General features: G+C 57.4%; 1 protein-coding gene and 1 non-coding gene across 10 annotated transcripts; one reads left to right on the forward strand and one right to left on the reverse strand.

Annotated features, from left to right (window-relative positions):
* The first annotated feature begins 264 nt into the window (after positions 1 to 264).
* On the forward strand, positions 265 to 21,717 carry RNF41 (ring finger protein 41). 9 transcript variants are annotated; one of them, XR_005101566.1, is made up of 8 exons: positions 265 to 357; positions 2,582 to 2,762; positions 14,985 to 15,097; positions 17,992 to 18,263; positions 19,107 to 19,242; positions 19,494 to 19,597; positions 20,086 to 20,612; positions 20,716 to 21,717. XR_005101566.1 is itself a non-coding variant. In XM_037371315.1 (8 exons), the coding sequence occupies exons 4-8, from the start codon at positions 15,008 to 15,010 to the stop codon at positions 20,435 to 20,437; spliced, it is 954 nt and encodes a 317-aa protein (XP_037227212.1). In that variant the 5' UTR covers positions 265 to 357; positions 2,582 to 2,762; positions 5,514 to 5,698; positions 14,985 to 15,007; the 3' UTR covers positions 20,438 to 21,717. The 9 variants fall into 9 exon arrangements, 8 of the variants coding, with proteins under 8 accessions (XP_037227212.1, XP_037227213.1, XP_037227211.1 ...); XM_037371315.1 differs by adding an exon at positions 5,514 to 5,698 and having other exon boundaries at positions 20,086 to 21,717; XM_037371316.1 differs by adding an exon at positions 9,604 to 11,580 and having other exon boundaries at positions 20,086 to 21,717.
* A 1,342-nt stretch (positions 21,718 to 23,059) lies between these two features.
* Positions 23,060 to 23,141, reverse strand: TRNAS-CGA. Its single transcript has one exon. It is a non-coding gene; the product is annotated as a tRNA-Ser (tRNA).
* Between the last annotated feature and the right edge of the window lie 52 nt (positions 23,142 to 23,193).

A 23,193-nucleotide genomic window follows, 5' to 3' on the forward strand; every position in this document is an offset into this window, starting at 1 on the left:
CCGGCCGCCACCTCAGGCGGCCAATCAGCGCGCCGAGGTCGGAGGACGTGCCTCTTCTCTGACCAATAGCAGTGCAATAGCAGAAGAAGGCGGGTCCCAGGGGGCGGTAAGGAGGAAGCCCCGCCCATGCCCCGCCCCTCGCGGGTCATGGAGCCCGCCCCGACCAGCGAGTTCTGGCTCCTCGGCGCCTCTCGACGGCCAGAGCGCCGCTTCCGGCCCGCGGCGGGGCGGGAGCTTCCGGCGGGGCGGGGGTTGCGTAGCAGCGCGGCGGGGCCGGGCGGGGGGAGGCGGTGGAGGCCGCGGCCGCCCCTCAGCCCCGCGGCGTCCCGGAGCCGGCCCGGGCCCGGGCGGCAGGCGGTACGTGGGGTCGGGGGGCTGTGGGGCGAGGGGGGGCCAGAGCGGGAGCCGGCTGGGGAGCGGCCCGGGGAAGGAGCCGGGCCCGGCGCGGGGGGAGGCCCTTGGGGCTGGAGGCGGCCTTAGGGGCACTAGGGGGCGGGGGGACATGCGGCCCCGGGAGCCATGCGGCGGGGCGGCTGCCGTGGGGAGCACCCGGGGGGGGTCGGCGTCTCGGTGAGGGGCCGTGAGGGTCCCTGTGGCCCCCGGGGCCGGGCTGGTGGGAGCCCGGTGCTCCCGGGCTTGTGTAGGGTGGAGGTCGGTTTCGGCGGGGGGAGGGCTGCTGGGGGTGGGCACCGCTTTGGGAGTGAGCGTGAAACCCCCCAGGCCGTGGGGGGAAGTGGGGAGGGGGGAAGAGCCCCGAGGGGGGGGCACGGCCCTGGCGCTGCGGGGTCTTTGTGTGCTGTGGGAGCCCGTCCCTGACACCCTCGGCTGCGTCCTGAGGAGAATCTCTTGGCTTTGGCCTCCGGCAGCATGTCGTGTCCCCCCTCCCTCCTCCCATCCTGTCGTCGTCGTGTGTCCCCCCCCCATCCTGTTCCCCCAATGCGCGTGTCCCCGGTTGCCAGGACCCGAGTGGGCTCGGACACACTTGTGGGGCTTGGCCAAAGGTGGCCACAAAGGTGGAGTGAAACCCAAAAACCGCTGTGGCCTGCGAAGGTGCTGGTCCCGCCTGAGCACCCAGCGCCGTGAAGACACCCGGGCTTCGCCGGCTGTTCCTCGCCTAGTAGCTTTTGAAGGGAAGACTTTAATTGTGCTGAAAGTTGCTCCGATGACAAATTACTTGCAGCCTCTGGGTGCTGCTTGGCGTGGCGAGGTTGGGGCTGGGGGTGCTGCCGGGTGAGGGGTGGGGAATCCCCTGCGCAGCCCTGGAAGGGGAGCGCCTGTCGCTTCTGACACAGGAATGTGGGGAACGCAGGCAGCTTCCCTCTTCTCGGAGGCCTGACCTGCAGAGCACATCACAAGCCTGTCTGCCTGTTTGAGGAGGGTAGGAAGTAGAGGGAAGTCGGTAATTAAATGGGATAAGGCTTTATTTGCGACGAGGTTTTGCAGAGCAGGCTATGTCCTGCTGCTTGTCTCGACTGTCAGCACCTGACCTCAGTGGCATCTTGTCTTACAGGAAGGGCCTCAGCCTTTTTTCGTACAGTTTTAGGTGATAAATGAAAAAATGTACAAAAATACAACAGCGTCAGGTAAACTTTTTTGTTACAATAACGACAAAGCGGCTTTTTGGGGGCTTGGCGTCCTCATGCCTGGTTCTGTGCGGTGGTAACATCCAGGGGTGTTTCTGAGCTGCTTTTATCCTTGTTGCCGAGACCAGCAGATGAAACCAAAACGTCTTTTCAGATCCAGGCTTCCCTGCTGTCAATTTTTGCAATGCTAGAGCGAGCAGAGGAGTTGCAAGAAAAACTTGGATTTGTGTCAGAAGATCTTAAGGTGGCATTTGGGGAAACTATTTTTAGCAGGATTGCGTAACTTAAAAGCTGAGATTTTACCTACTGGGCAAATATTTCTTTCCTTGCGCACGAGGCACTCCAGCATTGCAGCAATCCTGCTGGGAGCTCCTCTTGTCCGAGCTTTTCCCCCAGCTGAGGGAGGTGGGGGTGTGAGGCAAGCGGAGTTCTGGCCGAGGGCCGGAATTCCCGAAGCAAAGTGCCACGGGGAGGCAACTGATGTTTAAATCGCTGGCTTGGTCGTGTTCAGCCTGACGAGGAGGCTGGGAAGTGTGAGGGCTCTCCAAGACTGGAGGGGCTCCGGAGGGACCCTTATTCTTTCTGTTTAAATTAAAAAAATTACTCTGCCTCACCTTTATTTATTATTTTTTTTTCACATGGTTGGAAGACAAAGAAAGGAGCAGTATGAGGTGCGGTGGTGGTTCTCTGGTCTCGTGACCAACTGCGGACCCTTGTCCGCAGGGGAACGTGTGTCTGCGTCGGAGGCTTGTGTTGCAGGGGGTTCTGCACAGTTTATTCTGCTTTTTAGGAGAGTTGCAAAGGCTCCTCGGGAAATGCAGGTTTCCCTTCTGTGTGGCGGAAGGCCTGGGTTCATGTGTGGAGGAAGAGAAGGTGTCTTCATCTGGGTCTGGAGAGGGGGTGAAGGGCAGGGCACGGCCTCCCACCTCCGTTTTTACCATGCTCATCTTTCCTTCCTTTTTTTTTTTTTTTTTTTTTTTCCCCCCCCTCATGACCAGATCTGTCCTGTCTGACCTTATGACTCCTGCGTGGCAGTGGCTCTTGGCCCTTGAAGAACGACATTTTAAACTGTAGAAGAGGAAGGGGAAAAGATGGGCCATTGGGAGCGTCTCCCTGAAAAGAGTAAACCCAGCCCAGCCCTGCCTCTTTGCTACTTAGGGAGGAATTCTGCCACAGAAGGTAAATCAAGCACCTCTCAAATTTTTATCCATCTGTGCACAGGGGATGCATTTAAATCCTTCCTCCACGCACGTGGAGCCTCCGACACGTGAATGGTTAGAGTTACAACAGCAGTTTTCTGGGGTGTTGCTTTATATACACTCGCAGGGCTTTCGGTTGGCTGCTGCCAATAACTTTGAAGTCATTTATCTGAAATCTTTGGTTTTGCTCTGTTAACAAGGAAGGGCTCTGTCTGTCTTGACGGCCCCGCTGTTGCAGCTGACAGCGCAACGTGTACGGCTGTTCTCCCAGCTGGTCACTGCCTGATCTCTCCCCCAGCAGATTTGCCTAGATCACCGTTTAGAGATTGCAGCCTGTGGAGGTTCATAGTGCAGGACGCAGCTCTTGCTCTAAAGCCGTTAAAGGATCTTTGTTGTACATGAATGTCTACAGGGAAATAGCAAGATCTTCCTTAAATTTCAGAGGTTTGACATAAGTCCTGCCAAACTGGCTTAGAAACTGCCCCTGCCTGATTTCTCTATCTCTTTATTTCACTCGGTGCTCTGGAAGAAGGGCAGAGACTGGAATTCCCAGAGCACTCTTGAAAGAGCGAGGTTCCCCGTGACTTGCAGGGAAAGTGCTTTGTTAACGAAACCCACTGATGAGCCTGGAGTTCAGGAAAGGCATCCCAAAAGGCAGCAGAGACAGCTGGAGGCGATGCAAAGTGAGCTTCAAACGGAGCTAAAGGTACAAGCACGCCCGAGTTTCGCTGCTCAGCGGTCTCTGCCTGTGTTTTCTCGCGGATCAGTCGCCTTGGTGACTGGCCAGCTGCTTGTGTGGGCTCCTCGCCGCAGAAAACAGGAAACACTCCTGACTGAATAGGATCCGTGCTGTTCTGCTGCGAGGATGGGATTATTCACTGAGTCTAAAGAGATCCCTCGCATCCAAATGCTTTAGACCGAAGGCAAAAAGCTCTTTGGTCTTCTTGCCTTATGATTTCCACGTGGCAGCCAGCCTGGGCTTGCTCGGTACGGCGGTAGCGCAATCCAAGGTGGGTCTGACCGGGAGCGTGGATGCTTGGCCGACCCACGTGGGCCAGGCTGCTGAGCTGTGTCAGCGAGGGGCTGCGGGGAGCTGGGACCTCTTCGGGTGCTGCTGGTGGGGGCAGAGGCTCCTGGGTGTCCTCCTGCCTGCCAGGTCTGCCTTCCTGCGGCAGGGACCAGGGCACCACGGTGGCCCCTGCTTAAATCAGCTGCCCAGCGTGATTTCCTTTCGCTTCCACTGCTGGGGGCGCGGGTAGAGTTGGGAGGGGACAGGCTACGGACGGAGCGGCGATGCAGGATGCTTTATCCGAGTGTGCGTATTCAGGTGTTTTGCTGGCTGCGACTCGCATCTGCTGTTTCTGGGAGGGGGGGGGGGGGGGAACCACCAACCATAAAATAGTTTAATTTCGGATTTAGGCTTTTCATTTTCTTGGTGCCTTGACACCTTAAGAAACAAGACCGGAAAATAAAATGCTTGGCAGAGCCAGGTAAAGCTGCGCCGTGTGATTCCAGTACGGCCCCAGCTGTTCACAAGCGGGTTGTTCCACTTATCTAAAAAGGGAAGCCCACCTTGCAGACCCTCGTCGTCCTTCTCTGCCTTATCTGTAGCCATGAACACTCCAGAAAAACCACGTCTCGTGGGCCTGGCGTGTGGACGAGGCCCCATCCCGGTCAGAGCCTGCCGGTGTCCCTGCAGCTCCCCAGCCCGGGTTCCTGCCTCTGGGCTGTCGGTGGCTTCCTCCAGTTTTGCTGCATCTGCCTGTAGACACACTGTGGGCTGTGGCAGCGTGCTGCGCCGCATTCCTCCGTGATTTCTGGGGTTTGTGGGATGTGTCAGAGCTCAGGCAACAGATGGGGAGGGCAGCCAGTGCCTCAGCAGCTGGCGGCTTGAGTAGTTTTTAATGGGAACTGGGACCCCGAGTCACAGGAGCTTGGTTCCTGCCCAGGTCCCTGGTAGGCAGGAGCTGTTGCAGCCGGAGTGCGAGCAAAATAAAAGAGACTTTGCAGCGTCCAAATGCAGCAAGTGGGGGAAAAATATTCTAAGCTCGTAGCACAACAAAACCAGGAATGTGTGGCTCTGCCTGGATCTGGAACGTTTCCCTTCTGATAAACTTGGGGTGCGGTTACCTGAGGCTCGGCAGGCTGCGGTTCTGTGCGTACCCCGCTCCCGCGTGTGACAGTGGCAGCCCTCGTGCTGGAGGGGGAGGTCGTGGGGAGGGTCTTGCCCCAGTGCTGCAGCTGGGGGACAGCAGCCTCCACAAGGCAGGTGGGTGCTCAGCCGGGGCAGGAGACAAAAGCATGGGTGTAGCCGTGCAAAGGAGTGCGTCCCCCCTCCTGTCCAAGTATTTTTGGAGAAATACAATGCTGTTTTGTGGAAATCGGCCACAAGGTTTCATTCCCCAACACGGAAGTGGTGCTGACCTTTGAGTCTTCTCCCAGTTATCCCAGCATTGTTGCATATCTGGGGGGTTTGGTGTGTTATTTCCACCCCTTTGGCAGTCTTGACTGTGGCATCAAAGCCCCTTCACGGCGCTGGAGCTGGAATTCCTGACCTTTGGAAGGCCGTGATCAGAAGAAAGTACAGAAGGGAGGTGACAGGAATTGGGTGGGCAGCTCAGTAGCTCCAGGTCAGGCCACCCTGTCAGAACGTCTTAATAAAGAGCAGACCTCGATGTTCCCAAAACAATGTGTGATTTTTATTTTTATTTTTTTAATTTTCCCCCCCCAGAAGCTGTTGCCATGGCTTAGCAACCTGCGGCAACAAACTTGGTTCCCCAAGCTGCTCTGTTGCGCTGCAGAGGCTCGCAGTCCGCTGCCGTTCTGGATCCTCCTCCTCGTAGGGCTGTGGGACTTGCCACAGCACCAAGGACGTGGCAACCGGGGAGATCTTGTCACGATCCTTGCGGGCTGAAGGTAAGGGTGCAGGAGCAGGGGTTTCATCTGCTCTGTGGATGTTGCTCCCACTCATCCTGCAGTTCTGGAAGAGAGCTGCTCTTGCAGTTTTCCAGCTGTGGAATTGGGGATGGGATGGATAAAAGCTGCCTTGTGCCAAGCGAGTGGGCTCTGCTGCAGGCAGGAGGGCTGGGGCACCGCAGAGCTTTGCCTGGGCTGCTTGGCTGTTTTTTCAGATGAGCCTTGCCCGGTCCAAGGAGATAATGCCCTTGCCCCGCAGCTGCGCTCGGGGTTGTCCACCTCCCTGTTAGATCATCCTTTGCTTCTGTAGGCGCAGAGGTGACACTGGCAGCACAGCATGATGTCACCTTGGTGTGCCGAGAGCCGCTCCGCTTTCAGCAGCCGCCTCAAGGAACTTCCCAAAGATTAGGGGTTTTTTTTTTGGGTTTTTTTTTTTTTTTTTTGCGCTTTCCTTTCTTGTGGTGGCTGATTTCCAGTTCTGCCCCCAGCCTCTTCCACTTAAATCCTTTCAATGCATTAAAAATATGGAAACGGGATGAGGTTGTTGGGTCACAGTGGGGAGAGACCACAGACCGGCTGGGCTTTTTTGGTACTGGTGGCGTCGTTTCACATCGTGGGATATTCAGGTGCTGCCAGCGTTGGGCACGATGCCTTGGGTGTTCCAGGGACTATCAGTCGGGCTTTAGTGATCCAGAAGAGATTCCCAGCATAAGGAATGGCTTTGCTGGGTGGCAGAGCCCTCTAACCCGATTCTGCAGGGGTTAAGCAATAGGCGCTCCTCAACAGGTTGTTTGTCCTTCTGCCAGCTACCGAAACGAGATCTTTAACATGGGTAGGGCCTCAAGATTGATGTGTTTTCCTCCTATTATACAGCCGAGAATGATTGTTTAACCTCGCTTTCCTTGTGATCTTGTTTGCCTGCATGTACTTGGGCAAAAGCTTCCTTGACTTGTGAAAGGCTTTTTGGAAAAAGGAATTTTTTTTTTTTTTAATTTTTCCCATTGGGAAGTTTTGTTCCCTGGCTAATTTCAAACAGAAGATCAACACTGGAGGAGAAATCTTTATGGGAAGAGCTGTTGAGATTTTTACTCTCAATGCTTTTGGCTTTTAATTAGCAAATAATGAGTAATATTTTTCTGTGTTTTGCCTGTGACCTCTTGAGTCAAAATAGCCTGTACTAAAACTTTGGGGATTACAGTCAGCCATTCCTGAAGTCTCTGCTAGGTGGTTAAAACACTTGGAAGAAACACCTCCACCCAAGGAAAGTTTTTAGGCCTGGGGGAATATCGATTATTTCAGGTGTGGGAGGGACTGCAGCGAGTGTGCCGCATCTGTCGGGTTTTCTTCCTGCTGAAGGAAACCCGGTTTGGAGAAGGAATGAATTAACTCCTGTCACCATTGTTCCAAAACAAGTACATGAGCTCACCAATTATGTTGAAGCGGGTGGTAACCCTTTAAAGGATTAGTCAGCAAGAATCAGGAGAGTAGTTAGCATTGGTTAAATCAATCAGACCCAGCTCCTTGCTGTCGTTCGGTCCGAGGCTGGAGAGCGGCGGTGCCGGTCTGCGTGCAGACCTGAGCGTGTCGTGCTGCCGTATCGCGGAGCGCAGGGGCTTGCTGGGCTCTTCCCCGGAGCTGGAGTTGCTGTTAGGATTGCTTTGCTGGCTTTTCCTGCGAGTGGAGCGTAAATTACTTTAAATTGCTGTCTGCTTCCCCGGGTGTGTGCAACAGCAATTAGAGGCCCTGTGCGTTAACGCTGGAGAGGAGCGAACGAGTCACGTTTCAGCTGAGGCTGGCGGAGTGATCAATTTTCTTTTTTGGTGGGGAGGGAGTGCTGCTGCTTCATGGTGTCATTAGCGGGGTGGTTAATTATGCATATGCCGAGCAGGTGGTGGTTACTGGTGGTGTGCATGCAGGCAGAACTGGTTTGTTGTATCTCCGGCTCTTCACCGGTTACTCTCGGTGGAGAAACTGAAGTCGGGCAGGTGAAGCAACCGGCCTGGCTTGCAGACCAGCGCTCTCCTCTGCGCCAGCGGTTTTTTAAGATTGTGGCCTGTAGATGTCTCAAATGCATGCAGGAATTCCTGGGAAAACCAGTAAACCATGTGGGCTCATGCTACACATGCAGGCAAGCCAGGTGCGAGCGCAGTGGGAAGAAGCAAAGGAACAGGCAGAGCGATGCCACGAATCTGACCCTGCGGCTGCTGCGTCACCCCTCCGGACCTCGCCGGTAGCGCTGAGCGTGGGGACGGTGGGGCTGGGGGTCACCCACGTGGGGTGGACTCTGGACCTCACTTGATTTTGCTCCTGGCTTTTGCAATCGGATCCACTCTGTCGAGCAGCGCGTAACGCGGGTGAGCACGGGCTGTGATTTCGTACCAGCAAAGTCAGGGTCATGATCAGAAAGGCCAGGAAGGTCTGGTGCGCATCAAGGCTGTAAACGCGGTCGCTCGGAAGGGTCTGGCCAGGTCTGTGGGGCTCGATCGAGCTGGCGAAGCCCCGTGGGGTGAGGGGAGCGTGGTGTGGAAGGTGGGTGGCTCCCCGCCTGTGTCTCCTGAAGCTCAGCGCTTGTTCTCCTCGCTGCCCGCGTGCTCCCGTAACGCACAGCCGTGGTGCTCCCATCCGTGCCCCTTGCCGGGTGTGCAGCCCCGGACGGAGGGGCCGTGGGGGATGTGGCACTGCTGGTGTTGCCAGAGAAGCTATGGGGTGGATGTTGTGCCAACTCTCCCTCGCCGTTAAATCCTAACGGGGCCCGTGTCTGAGCAGGGAGCTGGTAGTGCCAGATTAGGGCAAAGTTTGGATTTGTGCTCGGCCTCTGTGCCAGCGAGTGCCCGCTTCGGTTCCCTGCCAGCGCCGGCAGCGCAGGGGAGCTGCTCCGGCCAGGAATGCACAACAGGCACTGGACTTGTTTCTGTCCTGTGTTTAGAAACTGGGTCGCTGGACATCTAGGTCAGGCAGAGGGGCTTCTAGCCAGCTTTAGATTATGCTGCGTGTTTGGATTCAATATTGTTCTTGTTAATCTTCCTGCTCTTCCTTTCTGGGGTGACGCTGGGGCTGTTCACGCTGGCTGATGGATCCCCAGTGCCCCACAGCTGCTGGGTGGCTCTAGCCCTGGAGCAGGGTGGCCTGTGCTGGGTGCTCACCTCGAGGACGTGGCTTGCAGCAGCCCAGCAAGTTTGCTCCATGTGCTCTAAAGTGCCCAGACGTCAGATGCCAGGGGCTGTAGCGAGCCGTGCTGGCAGGAGGGCAGGCAAGTAACCACCCAGGCTTGGCCAGCGGCCGCCGGCCAGCTGGGCTGCACAAACTGGGTCACTCGCAGGAGAGCGACAGACCGTGGCATCTCTGCGCGCTGTGGCTGGGCTGGTGAATCCTCTCCGTCCTACGGGAACAGGCTGCTGTCACCAGAGCCAGCCCTGGCTGCTGACCTGAGGGGTTTCCTGTGAAACTTGCACCGTGTCAGGTCAGTCGGGAGCTGCTTTAAAGCCGCGAGGTGCGGACGTGGGCCCAGCTTCAACACCGGTGACTCTTCCACCTTCCGTCTGCTCGTTGGACCGGTGATCCGGCTGAGCAGAGCCCTTTCGCCTGCGTCCTGGCGCCAGCCTGATCCCAGCGGAGCAGCCTCCTCACCTGGCTGGGGTGCTGGAGCCCAGCAGGTGCCTTCTGCGAAGCGCTTGAGCCAAACGCCAGCCCCCCAGCAGAGGGGGGGGCTCCCTCCTGGGTGCCCACAGGGTGACAGGCTGTCTCGGGTCTTCTGCCTTCCCACCGGCGGTGTGGGACAAGCCTCTTTTCTTGGTGTGATCTGAACTCCTGGCAGTGGAGACCAGCTTACCTGGATGCAGGTCCTGAGCGCTGGTAGCCGGTCACTGCAAAATTCTGACTTTTTTTTTTTTTTTTTTTTTTTCCAGTTTTTGGGTGACTTTCCCACCCCCCCACCCTGCTGGAAACTTTCCAATGTCAGCGAGGCTGCTTCAGAAACCGTGCAGCACCCCGGAGATGTTCCGTATTTACTCACAGCAGGGAAACAGAGACAACAAAGCGTGGTGCCCCAGAACACACACAGTGCAAACCAGTGAGAAGATCGCTGGTGTCCTGGCTCCCATGCTGGGCTTTAACTGCTACAGAACAGCCCCTCTTGCATCCATATGTTGTTTTCTCTCCCTTCCCTCCCCTCCCCCTCGTTTTCTGGTTTTAATTCTATTTCTTTTGGCTCACAAAGCTGATGAAATTAGGAAAGATTATTAAAACCACCATTGCTCACAGAACAGGTTTCTTCCGAGCTATCCCAGCTGCAAAGCGGCTCAGTATCTGTTGGCAACACTTATATTGGAATTAATGAGAAAATGGTGTCTTTTTTTTTTTTTTTTTTTTTCCTGAGAACCAAGCAAAGCCTGGTGCCGGAGACTTCCAGCACAGGCTAATTAAGTTTGATTTGTTTTGTTTGTTTGTTTTTAATTTTTTTAAGGGATTCTGTCTGGTCTTCTGTATTTTCACAGAAGGGATGGGCTTCCCTAGTGAACTGGCACCAGATACTGGCGCAGGAGAGGGGCTGGCTGCGTGGATCTGCTGCTAGAAGGAGCGCAGGCAGCAGAGCTGGCAGATGCTGCCAGGGGCTGGTGTCCCCAGGGAGGAGCTGGACACCTTGTGTTTGAAGACGAGACCCTGGGGTGGTTGCTGCTCATCATCCAGTCCTTGGCTCTACTGACCATTGTGCTCTGATTTTTTTCCAGGCGTATTTTTTGCCATGTGTTTAGTAGGTAGGTGCTGGCTCCGCTCCGACGATCGCATTGTTCTCGCTGGTTTTTTTTTTGTTGTTGTTGTTGTTGTTGTTGTTGTTTGCCTTGGACCAGGTTGCTTTATCTGGGTGAGCTCTAGCTGCGAGTACAGAGTCGTCCCCGCTGCCCGTTCGCTTGGTGCAGCGGTGTGGGTTGAGGTGGGTCGGTGTCTCTTTCAAACCTTCGCCTCCTCAGGCTCTGGGGGCCTGGGGGGGGGAGGTTTGTAGCCAGCACATCGTTCGTGTGGGTGAAACTCATTTCCCTTCCGTGCTGGTGTCTGCCTCTGCGCTGATCCTTGCTCGCATTGCTGACACTCGTACTCATCAGCTCCTGGGAGCTGAGTCAGTGTCTCCCGACAGCCTGGCACGTGAAGCAGGTGGAGGTGTCTGCTCCTGCCCTGGGACCCACAGCCAGCTCTGCACTGGTGAGAACTGGTGAGATCTCATGGAAGATGCTGCTTTCCCAGCAAATCTCTCTAGGGCCAGGCCCTTTCCAGGTTGCTCTGGATCCTTGCCCAGGTGTGCTTGTAGCCCGAAACAGCTGTTGACCGAGGAGAGCTGGCTGCGTGGGTGAGGAGGAGCGTGGAAGTACAACCCTGCGAGCTCCAGATGAATCAGCCTCCCTGTGCCGGTGGAGTGGGGAGCTCCTCTGGAGCCAGTAGATGCTGGCTTGCTCCACAGACTGTGCCTGGAGCAGTCAACCAGGCAGAAAGCTTGGCTCAGCCGGAGTGTCTGGGATCCAGCAGCTCGAACATATTGTGGCAAAAAGGAGGGAACATGTGAACATGTGCTTTGGGGGCTGTGGAACAAATCCATGGGCTCCCATGCAGACATTTTAATACTTTTTTTTTGCTTCCCCCCCCCCAAGGAGGGGGGGGAGCTTTTTGAAGCCATTAATTTCCCTTTTGTCAACAGAAAAAATTTTATCAGCCATGAATTTTCCTCTGAGGGCAGGAACAGCTAGTTATTGTGCTGGAAGACAGCACAATAACACCGTGGAAATCTTATCTGTGTGGTTGCTGCTAAGATGAAAGAGGGGCAGATGTGCTTTGGGTCAGAGGAGCCCCAGCCTTGCTCGCTGTGATCCTGCACGGCCGTTTGAAGGGCAGAGGTAAGCTCCTGCCAGGCAACTCGAGTGAAACCCCTTTTTTCCCCAAATTTGGAGCAAAACTGCAATGCGTGGTGCAGGTAGGAATGACTGTTCTGTGACCAGAGTAGGGGAAGCTGATGGCGATGGGTCTGCCTTAGCTCTCAGGTGTCGTATTTGTTTATTTAAACGGTGGGGTTGTGGGGAGGGTGGAAGAGCAGCACAAGCTGGGGGTTGAGGTGGGATGCTGGCCCCTCCGGAGCTGGGGGATCCCTGCCGTGGGGATATGACAGGCTGCCCTCGCTAGGGAGTGAGTTGTTGCCTTCCTCTTCCCTCTCCTCTACTTCCCCAAGGGCTTATTAGGAACCTTTGTCTGAGCTGGTGGATGTTGAGGAGGCTTTGGGTAAGGGTAGGAATGTCAAAGCGCTTTTGACTTGTTAATTACTGATCCTCTCTGATACCATCCAGCCCTTGTTGCTATGTAGATCTCCTGTGTTGAGCAGTGTGCAGGCACTCGGAGTCCCCAGGCCAAGAAGATGACAATCTACAAATACAAAGATGAGGCAGGAGCCTGATGACGAGGAAAGCTGGGGGGAAAGTGGCTTATCCCAGCTTTTCTCTGTAATTTGGGCTAAACCCCAGTTCTGTGCCTGGCCTCTGATCTGTGCGAGCTTATCCCCTTTCCCTGCCCAACCCTCGGGATGGTGCTGGGGTCGGGAAGCTGCACAGGATGGGGAAGCTCGTTTGCTGAAATCGGGTATAATTGGAGGTGGCGGTTGCCGTTTCCTGCGGTAATTTCCTGTAACAGTGGGTTTGTCTGGGATCCTGCTCAGCCTTTGCTCCCCTGTACTGCGTCTTGCCTGTGTTGCAGATGGTTTGGCTCGACTTCCCACTGTATCCAAGAGCCTCCACCAGCCCTTTCAGGAAAGGTATTTTTCGAAGCCCTTTGTGCTTCAGTTCAGCACATGACGGATCCCTGCAGCCCGTGAATCATCGCCCATGCCGAGCAGCGCTGCGCAAGTAGGGCTCGCTCGTATTAGCGATGCAATACCCTCTTCGGGGCCATCCTGCAGGTTGCTGAGCCCGGGGAGAAATGTATCCAGTATCCTGCGGGGCCAGATCATTGATTCATCCCTGGATCTAGCAGGATTGGGTTGCCAGCTCCATCTCGCTGGAGCATTTGCAGATGCTTTCAGCTCTCCCGTTTCTGCTTCGCGATAGCAACAGGGTGCTGCTTGCTTCAGTGTGCTGGCAGAGCCCCGCTGATGATCTCTGGCAGAAGGGGGAAACAGCTGGGTCGAGGAAGGAGAAGAACTCGGAGGCACTGGGACTTGTGCAGGTGCTGAAATGTTTTTGGAGGAAGGTTTGATGTGGCTTCTGTTTGGCAGATGGCGAGGCTGGTTTTCAGTGCTCGTCTTTTGCCCTCCGCTTGGCTCTTTCCTGGGTGGATGCGAAGAGGTTTGCCCAGCTGTTTGCTGGAAAAGGATGGTGCTGGAATTTGGAGGCTTGGATGCAAAAGGCAAAGCAGAGGTGCTAGGGAGCGTGGTTCTGAGGCAGCAGTGCCCAGCGCCGGCCCGCTTTGCTACCCTGGTGCCTGTGCAGGAGTAGGTGCTGTGTCTCCCGAGCAGAAGGAGAGGGCAGGCAGTTCGTGGAGCTGCTCACGCATCCGGAGATGCATTGAGACACCAGGGCATGAACCTGAGCGTGGAGCGACAGCGAAGGTGGGAATGGTCCCAGCAGCAAAGCGAAGCACCTCTGTGGTGGGGGCTAGCAGGCTGTGTGGGTGCTGTGGCTCTGCTGGCAGCCTGGAGCTGTTGTGCTGGGTCTTCCACATCCACGTTTGCCCTTCCAGGTGGTTTGAACCCGATTTAAATGTGTTGGAGGTGCTGAGACTTGCAGTGTGAGTGGCTGCTGTAGGGATGGGAAGGAATTTGGGTCCCTTCCCAGTGGAGGAGAGCAGCATGTGTCCAAAGGCAATGGGAAGGTTTAAGAGCAACCGATACTAGTTTCTTGGAGATCCCTTCTCCCTGCAGCCGTTAATCTTGTTATCTGAATTGCAAACTCTGACACAGGGACTTTCCCCTCCCCAGCCTCTGTCAGAGGAGTCTGTCTGTGCCCGCTCTGCGGTAGCAGAGTATCCACACGTACGTGTGGAGCTGATTCATTATCCGACTTCCAGTGTCCAGCAAATTATTAAAAGTCAGTCCCTGCTGCCCTTTGACTTGAGGAGGGTCACAAAGGCCAACCGTGCAGCGATTGCGTTACCTGCGGCCTCCCTTGCTGTCCATCCATCGCCTTCTCCCGTGCTGCTCCCCCCGTCGGCTCTGCTGGCCACGTCTGTCTGGAGCCAAAGCTCCTTGGGCTGCGAAGAGCTGGCCGGGGCATATGTGGCATCGTGCAGGCAACTTGGCCGAGGTGCAGGAGCTTGGCACCGCTGGCCACATCTGGCTGTGTGGCCACATCTGGCTGCGGAGCAGCAGCAGGGCCAGTTCCTACCTGCCCTCCAGAGCAAGCCGATGCTCCTGGTGTTTGTGCAGCTGGAAGTGCTGCCGTGCCGCCGTCTCCTCACGGCGTGGCCGGTGGCTTTGGAGCCTCACGCAGTGTCCGCGTGCCCTCACACCCCTCCTGGCTCCTTGTTTGTGTTTGGGGTGGGGGCTCCTTTATCTGGAGTCAAGTGCGGTGTGCGTCTGTGGGGCTGTGGCGGTTTATCACCAAGTTTGGTGGTGGTGAGAAGGGAAGAGGAGGAGCTGGCTCCCCAGTGCAAGCCGCAAAGGAACCAGTAACTGCCGGTGTGTGCTGGGGCAGAGCTCAAGGTCGGCCCCTGGCAGGCAGCGTGAGAAGCTGGTGAACAGGATTCCCTGGGAATGCCGTCCTCGGCGGGGGGGGGAGGGGGACTGGGTTCCTGGGGCTGTTCTTGGTGCTGCGCACCCTCTGTGCTGGGAGCAGGAGCCCCCCTCTAGCGAGGTCCTCATCCAGGCGCTGGCGCACATCCCCCCGCTGAGCCCACAGGACTGTGCTCGCTCTGCAGCGGTGCCCCTGCGTGGTCCTGGGCTCTCCCAACCAAACACAACTGTGCAAACCACCCCTCACCCACCCCCCCCCAAACCCAAACCCCAACAACCACCGAGCAGAAGAACTGCAGCAGGATTCTCCCACGTGCGTGGGAAGGAAGCAATGCCGGCAGCGCATCAGAACGGAGGAGCAGCTCAGCACACACAAGCGGGTGTGTTTGCTTCCCTCAGCACCCTCCTCCGTACCGCGCTCGGCTGTGAGCTCCCGCCGTGCCTGCGGCTACCGCAACTGGTCACACTGGGAGGAGAGAGCAGGAACTTGGGAACCAGGATGCTCTGAGGGCTGGGATCTGCTCTGTCCGGACACCACGGGATGCTCAGCTGCTCCTCACCGCTGTTCTTTTTTTCCCTCCGCAGGGTTCTGGCATCAGTGATGAGCGATGGGGTATGATGTAGCACGTTTTCAGGGGGATGTTGATGAAGACCTTATATGCCCCATCTGCAGCGGGGTCCTGGAGGAGCCGGTTCAGGTAGGTTTCTGTCTGAGCACTGACTGTGGCTACTGAAAGCCTCCGATTGCAGCTCCAGACTTCTAGATGTCTTGATCAGATGATGGGCGCCGCACACAGCGTGTGCATTAGGTGAGCTCAATGGATTCTTAACTTTCCTACTAATGGTTTAAGGCAACAGCACGGGTAAGGAAGCAGCAGCACCAGGGATAAAAGTCTGCGTTTGCGGGGGTTCTGGTGGAGATGAGCTCGAGTCCTGGGTTTGGAGGATGCCCTGGCGGGGGAGGAAAGAATAAGCTCGTGTAGCGACAGGTTTCCCTTACGCTCTCATTTCTTACTCCCTTCTTAACTCTGCCAAAGCTCAGTGCAGCTGCCTACCAGTGGTGGTGTCCCAAGGCAGAGATGGCAGCAGCTGTGCTAAAACTTGGCCCTTGCTTACAGCTTTGCGCTTGCTTGACTCTCTCTGCTTCCCTGCGCACGTGCTGCTTCCAGGCTACACAGCTGATCCGTTTTACTCGCTGTTGGGAGCCTGGCTCAGCTCCTACCACCACACGTAGCTTGGAGGATGGACAGACCACAGCCCTGGTACCGGCACGCTGCTCTGCCCGGGCCTGGCACAGCCGGGTTGTTTGGATCCTCCAGCTTGCTCTGCAGCTTGTGCAGCCGCTCAGGGAATGTGGAGCTGCTGCTTCCACTCCTCCCTCCGCTCCCTGTGAAGCAGAAGGGCTGTTGGACGGGGCTCTCCCGTGAGGTTTGGTACTGCGAGCTCTTCCAGCGCAGCGTCCCTCCGGAGCACTGCGTGGTCTCCGGCCCCCCTGTACCTCTCGGTGCTGGAAGGACTATATTCGTCACTGTGTCTTGCAAAGCCCCATTACTTGGGGGGAAATTAAAAGGGGGCTTTTAGCCCCCTTGCCAGTGCTGACCGGAGTGGAGCAGAGCTGCCTTCTGCGTGGGACTTTGTCCCCCTGCCCCTTCCCCTCAAGGTCTGCATGCCACCAGAGCCATGGGCTGGGTAACTCGCCACCCTCTGCATAAATCCAGCTTCATTTGAAGTAAAAAGGATTAAAAGAAAACTGAGCTAATCTGAAATGTGTGGATAATTATTGCAGTTTCATTGCTTAATAATAAACTGCATCACAAAAGCTGTGATTTGTGCCGTGCTGGCAAGCTGCTCCGTGGGGATCCTGGCGAGGCTGGGGCTGTGTGCCACAGCCCTCCCTGTGCTGGTGGGCTGGGGGTGTTTGGAACCACAATCTATTGTAGTTAAAATTGTGTTGTTAGCATCTTCCAGCTACGCTAATCTGTTGTGTCAAACAAGCTTTGATTATTTTTTTTTTTTAAAAAAGAAAATAATCTGTCAACATATGAATGGGCCATCACGTAAATCAGAGGGGAAGTTGCAGCTTGCTTAAGCAGGTTTATTTAAATCTCCTTTTGAGAATGTGATATCACAAACTCCCTTGTTCCCAGGCTTTTCTCGAGCGCGTTTAGCAGCCTGGTGGTTGTGTGCCAGCCCTCCCGCTCCTGCCAGCGCCGCAGGAGCTCAGAGCTGGGCACAAGCCTTGGTTTGAAGGGGGCAAATTTCTGAGGATTTTTAACTTGTTCCTCCCTCCCAGTGAGGTCCCTCTGCCTGCTCAAAGCAGGGATGCCTCCAGTGCCATCTTGGAGGGCTCAGGGGCCGTATTCATCCCCAGGATTCGAATATCTCCACAGATGGAGATTCCCCAGGGCCTGTCCCTGTGTTCTGGGCATGGAGTGACTCCCTCTCCGCAGTATCCAGTGAAAGGGGTTTGATTTATCGTCTGTCACATCCCCAGTCCGCATTTGGTGATGCTGGGATATCCAGATCGCTAAATCTCAGCCAGGGTGGGCACAGGCTCGAAGGGATAAAATGCCAGGAGGGGAGCAGAGGACCCAGCTCTGTGGAGAGCCGAAGCCTGGGAGAGCAGGACTTGAGGAAAACACGAGGGAGAGGAGCGGCTGTTGCTGTGCCGCAGCCCGGCACACGCTGCCGTGTCTGACACGGGCTCGGAGACACCACACTGTGCTGCTCGGCTCGAGCTGCATCACCGCAGAGGCTGCACGAGCTCCCGAGATGGTCCTGTAGCTTGAAAAGGTGAATCCTGATTCGGCGTATGCCCTGCACTCATTGCTTGCCTTTGGCGGCTGGTCCAAGGCACCGAGGGAACAGTTTGTAAATCATCTTAGCTAACCCTGAACGCGTCTGACCTTCCTGGAACTTGGAGTTTCTGCTCCGTGGAAGAAAGCGCAGCGTTGTCCGAAGAGCTGGCGTCTGTCCTGCTCCCCATCCCCAATCTTGATACTCCTTCAGCTGCGCTTGAACGCAAGAGCAGAGCCCAGCTGTGTAAATAACAGTGAAGTAATGTTCTCATCTGCCCTGGAAAAATGTTTAAATTTAGAATCCTGATCTGTCTTGGCCTCTCAGGTCCTTCCAGGAGGCAGCGTTACCTGGGACAGAGCAGAGCTGCTGCTCTGGGGGGTCCGTGCCCTGTCCCAGGGAGCTGCTCTGCCTACGAGAGACCATGTGTCTGGGGGGAAAAGTACCTTGGTGGGGCGGGCACACAAATTAAAACCGGAGGAGGACGAAGGTGGGGACTGTTTTTCCAAGGGAAGGGAGGATGGTGCTGCGGCAGCGCTTCTGGCGTTGTAGGGGAAGGTGCCGTGCACGGCTGTGGTCTCTACAGCTCTGCCTTTTGGTGTCTCGTTCCCCTGCGTGGGCATCGTGCCTGCTTTTGTAACAGAGGTGCCTCTTCCCTTTGCTTTCCTCCCCCAAGGCGGCACGTAGCTGCTGCGGGAACCTCCGAAGGCTGAGAGCTTTTCTCTGGACAAGGTTGTCCTCCAGGCGTGAGCTGGCGGGTGGGAGTAACGCGTGGCTGTTCTCTGCCCCTCCGCAGGCTCCTCACTGCGAGCACGCCTTCTGCAATGCCTGCATCACCCAGTGGTTCTCCCAGCAGCAGACGTGCCCCGTGGACCGCAGCGTCGTGACGGTTGCCCACCTCCGTCCCGTCCCGCGGATCATGCGTAATATGCTCTCAAAGCTGCAGATCACTTGTGACAACGCTGTTTTCGGCTGTACGGCGGTTGTGCGACTTGACAACCTGATGTCTCACCTCAATGACTGCGAGCACAATCCCAAGCGCCCGGTGACTTGCGAGCAGGGATGCGGGTGAGGATGGCCTGGGGGGCTCTGCCGCGGAGGGTGGGCAGAGCAGGGGCCACGGGCTTGGAGAAGGAACCCGGGGTTGGGTGCCTGGCACCTTTTGGCCCTCTGGGTGCAGAGCTCCGGGGGTGGCAGGGCTTTGAAGGCCTGCGGAACGGCTCGGGAAGGATAGTCAACCCCATTTCTTTTTAAACTTGGTTCAAAGCCCCTGGCTCTTCAGCTTGTTGCTGGGGCTTAGGTGTCAACGGGATGCTGGAAACGGGGTGCTGGAGCCTTTGTGAATCCACCCAGAGCTACTCCAGCCCCCTGGGAAAAGTTCCAGCGTGAGCTCTGCTCCCTCCTAAGTGTTGCCCAAAGCCGGGAGCGCTGGGTCTGGCCTTGGCACCTGTGCTCTCGCTGTCGACGTCCTTCCCACTCACATGCTGTAAGCATCCAGCCAGGTGGTGACTGACTGGTGGCTTGGAGACTATCAGATCTCCGCGGATGAAGTCAGAGACTGGATCAGGCCCACACGGGCTGCCTAGTGTGGGACCTGGTTCCGAGCCCCGAGCGCTTTGGAGGAGGAAAATCCCCGTTGCTTGCCAACCTGGTGGTGGTTTCTTCCCCAGACCATCTGGCTTGGCCACGAGACGTGGCAGGGATCAGGCTTTCCTACACCGCTCGGAGGTCGCGGCGCTGGGCTTCCCGGGGTCTCGGCAAGTCCTCCAGGACTGGATTTGTTGTGGAGACTGTTGATGTGGTTATGCCAAGTGCTCTGGTGTGTAACTTTCCCTAATGTGAGGCCTCCCACCTTTTTTTTTTTTCTTTTTTTCTTTTCTTTTTTTTTTTTTTTTTTGTAACGCTCCGCAGCTTGGAAATGCCCAAAGATGAGCTGCCAAACCACAACTGCATCAAGCATTTACGATCCGTGGTGCAGCAGCAGCAGACGAGAATCGCCGAGCTGGAGAAGACCTCGGCAGAGCACAAGCATCAGCTGGCCGAGCAGGTGGGTCCGTGCGCGCGAGGGGCCGGCTCGCCTGCTTGGGCCCCCCAAAAGTTTTGTGGATGAAGAAAACGGCTGTGGAGCTGCCCCAGCTGAGCACGGTTGGGGCTCTGCTGCTGCTCAGCACCTCATCCAGCCGCTGGGATGGTGGCTGAGCCAGCGGGCAGCAGGGACGTGGTGGGCTCTGGCCTTGCGACGTGCAGCCACGGTGCTGAGCCCTTTGTGCCAACGCTGCTGTGTCCTGCCTCTTGCAGAAAAGGGACATCCAGCTGCTGAAGGCCTACATGCGCGCCATCCGCAGCGTCAACCCCAACCTGCAGAACCTGGAGGAGACCATCGAGTACAATGAAATCCTGGAGTACGTGCTGGTTCTCGCGCTGCTCGGGGAGGAGCTGGGGGGCTTCCAGCTTCGTTGGGGTGGGATAGGCCGAGAGGGGGTGAAGTGCCTTCCGAGGCGGAGGCGCGGTTTGAGCAGAAAATGCTTTGCAGAAGCGCAGGGGCAGGTAGTTGCGGGGTGTTTGTGCTGGGGAGCGGCGCGTGAGCTGCTTGCACGATGGCTTGGGAGCATTTTTAGTTTTCCACCTGCATCCTGCCCGGGAGCAGGAAGCTGCCAGATTCCTTCCTCCTTCTGAGAAAGGCCGGAGGAAGCAGCTTCTCATCCCGTCCCTTCCGTGCGTAGCAGAGCTGAACACCGCAGCCGGGTCTTGTGGGGGTGAAACAGTGGAGGGAGGCGGGGAAAAGGAGGCATTCCCCATCCAGCCTGGCTCCCGAGCACGGAGCACTTCCCCGATTTTGGTGGGAGCCACCACACGGCACTGACCTCTTTGTCCCCGTGTCTGTCACCAGGTGGGTCAACTCCCTGCAACCGGCCCGGGTGACGCGGTGGGGCGGGATGATCTCCACGCCGGACGCGGTGCTGCAGGCCGTCATCAAGCGCTCGCTGGTGGAGAGCGGCTGCCCCACGTCCATCATCAACGAGCTGATCGAGAACGCTCACGAGCGGAACTGGCCGCAGGGGCTGGCCACGCTGGAGACGCGCCAGATGAACCGGCGGTACTACGAGAACTATGTGGCCAAGCGCATCCCCGGCAAGCAAGCCGTGGTGGTGATGGCCTGCGAAAACCAGCACATGGGCGAGGACATGGTGCTAGAGCCGGGACTGGTGATGATATTTGCACACGGAGTGGAGGAAATTTAAGGATTTGGGAAGAGCAACGCTTCGTGCTGACGAGGGAGAGGAGGGGGAAGGTGCAGAGGTGGAGGCTGGGGGGAGCCGGTCAAAGCTGCTGTTCCCCCAGTCGCTGACGTGGTGTTTTTAGGGCGCTGCTCCCTCGAACCTCTCGCTTCCCAGCTGAAATGATTAAATGCCTCCGGTAAATACTCCTCACACACTCGGCCCAGCGGTGGGCACACACTGCAGCCCCCTCCACGTTTGCCCCTTGCAGATCAGCTTCCCCGTTCAATGTCTTTTCAAAGGAGAGAAGGAGCAAGCGCTCCACACGCACTGCCAGACTCCTGGACCCATCCTGCCTTTTGGTGCTGGTGCCTCTCCCAGAGCTACTGCTCCCGCCCGGACCCAAAGGCCCAGCTCGGCTCTTGCCATGGACCGACCCCCCGGCAGCTCTCGCCTCTCCGGTGGCCGAATCCTCCTCCCTGGGCTTCCTCTGGATTTTCCGCCTCGCTCTCCGGTGTCTCTGCCGCTGGCTCCCCCAGCCTCACCTCCGACCGTGCCCCACGGCAGCAGCGGGGTCGGCTCCCCCCATCCGGGGGGCTGGGGAAGGGGCTTGGCCAGGGGTGTCCCCAAAGGGGGCACCGTCAGCATCGCCCCCAGCGCCGTGCCCGAGCCTGGTTTCCCCCCTGGAGCCAAACCAGCCGTGGCCGAGCCCCCCGGCACCCACCGAGGGGGCATGGGGGGCCCAGGCTGGCACGGCACCCCGCCGCCCTCGGACCCCTCTCTCCTTGCATGCCCCAGCCCCTCTCCTCCCCGGGAGAGGCCGGACCCCCCCACTCGCCCCCCAGCTCGCAGCCCCCCTGGGTGTCTCCCACTGTCCCCCAAGACACCATCCTGCTCCGTGTTTGCCAGCGTTTGGCTCCGCTTTCTCTGCTGTTACTGGTGGTCCTTTTCCAGACCCTCGTGATTGTGTTCTGTATTTTTTATTGTCTTTTTTTTTTTTAATTATTTTATTGTCTTTTTTTTTTTCTTTTTTTTCTTTTTTTGGCCTTTTCTTATTTCCCACCGCCTCCTCCACCCCCCTTTTTATTTTATTTTTGAAGTACCATGGACAGGCACCTCAGAACCTGGTTACGTTTACTTGTTGGGAACTTAATTTATTTGCATTTGTTTAATTGTTTTTTTACAGTACTTTCTCCTCCGGTGCCTGTACCGCTGGGATCTGGCTGCGGCTCGGGCCGGTGCCCGGTGGGGCTGGCGGGAGGCCGGGATCGAAGTGATCAATAAACAGCGTTCTGGTTGCTTTAGGGGGGTCTCGGCGCCTTGGGGGTTTGTGCCAAGAAGGATATGGGGTCGTCTGACAAAGGGGGTCCAGTCCCCTGTGAAAAATACGGGGGGTTGGGGGGGGCTCTTCCCTATCCCAGGGAGCTTGGGGGGGGTCCTCCTCCAGCCAGGGGATTTGAGAAGGTCTTCCCCATCCCGGGGGTTTGAGGGGGGGGTCTTCACCAGCTGGGAGATTTGAGGCGAGCCTCCCGCTCCCAGGGGGTTTGAGGGGGGGGTGTTTTCCTCACTTGGGGGTTTTGGGGGGATTCTCTCCATCCCAGGGGGTTGGGGGGGGTAGGTGTCTTCCCCATCTCGGGGTTTGAGGGGGCACTTCCTCATTTGGGGGTTTTGGGGGATTCTCTCCATCCCAGGGGGTTTGAGGGGGGGGGGGGGTGTCTTCCCCATCTCAGGGGGTTTGGAGAGGGGGGGTCTTCCCTATCAGGAGATTTGAGGGGGTCCTCCTAATCCCGGGGGGTTTGAGGGGATCGTCCCTATCCCAGGGGGTTTGAGGAGGGTCTTCCCCATCTGGGAGTTTTTGAGGGGGTCCTCCTAATCCCGGGGGGGTTGAGGGGATCCTTTCCGTCCCAGGGGGTTTGGGGGGTGTGTGTGTGTGTGTGTGTCTTCCCCATCTGGGGGTTTTGGGGAGGTCCTCCTGATCCTGGGGTTTGGGGGATCCTCCCCATCCCAGGGGGTTTGAGGGGGGTCTTCCCCCAACTGGGACATTTGAGGGGATTGTCCCCATCCCAGGGGGGTTGAGAGGGGTCTTCCCCATCAGGAGTTTTGAGGGGGGCCTCCTAATCCTGGGGGTTTGGGGGGGATCCTCCACATCCCATGGGGTTTGAGGGGGGTCTTCCCCATCTGGGAGTTTTGAGGGGGTCCTCCTTATTCTGGGGGTTTGATAGGGGGTCTTCCCCATCCAGGTGTTTTCAGGGGGTCCTCGTAATCCTGGGGGTTTTGGGGGGACCTCCCCCTCCCGGGGGGGGCCACGCGTTGGCCCCGGGGTCCCTCTGGCTCTTTGTGCCCTGTGATCAATCCCCGCCTTTCCCAGGCGCTGCTGCCGCGACCCCCCCTGGGAGGGTCGGGCCGGCCACGGGGGTCCCGGGGGGGTGGGGTCTGTTGAGGGTCCCGGGGCGGCTCCAGCCGCTGTTCCCGGCTCTGCAACCCCCTTGACGTGATCCCCCAACAGGACTGCGCCCGCCCCCCAGCCCCGCTGCTCCCGCCGTTAAAATAGCTACGGGGGTCGGAACTCCCCCGCGCGTGCCCCGTGCTCCCCCCGCGGCCCTGTTGGCGGCGACCCCGTGAGCCCCCCAGCAAAAGCAGAGTCAGCGTCACGGACAGGATTCGAACCTGTGCGGGGAAACCCCATTGGATTTCGAGTCCAACGCCTTAACCACTCGGCCACCGTGACTCCCGCGCCACCCTGCGCCGCGCTCCGCCTAGACCGGGCCCCGCCGCCGCCG

The sequence above is a fragment of the Falco rusticolus genome, chromosome 19, assembly GCF_015220075.1.
Source record: "Falco rusticolus isolate bFalRus1 chromosome 19, bFalRus1.pri, whole genome shotgun sequence".
Lineage (NCBI taxonomy): Eukaryota > Metazoa > Chordata > Aves > Falconiformes > Falconidae > Falco > Falco rusticolus.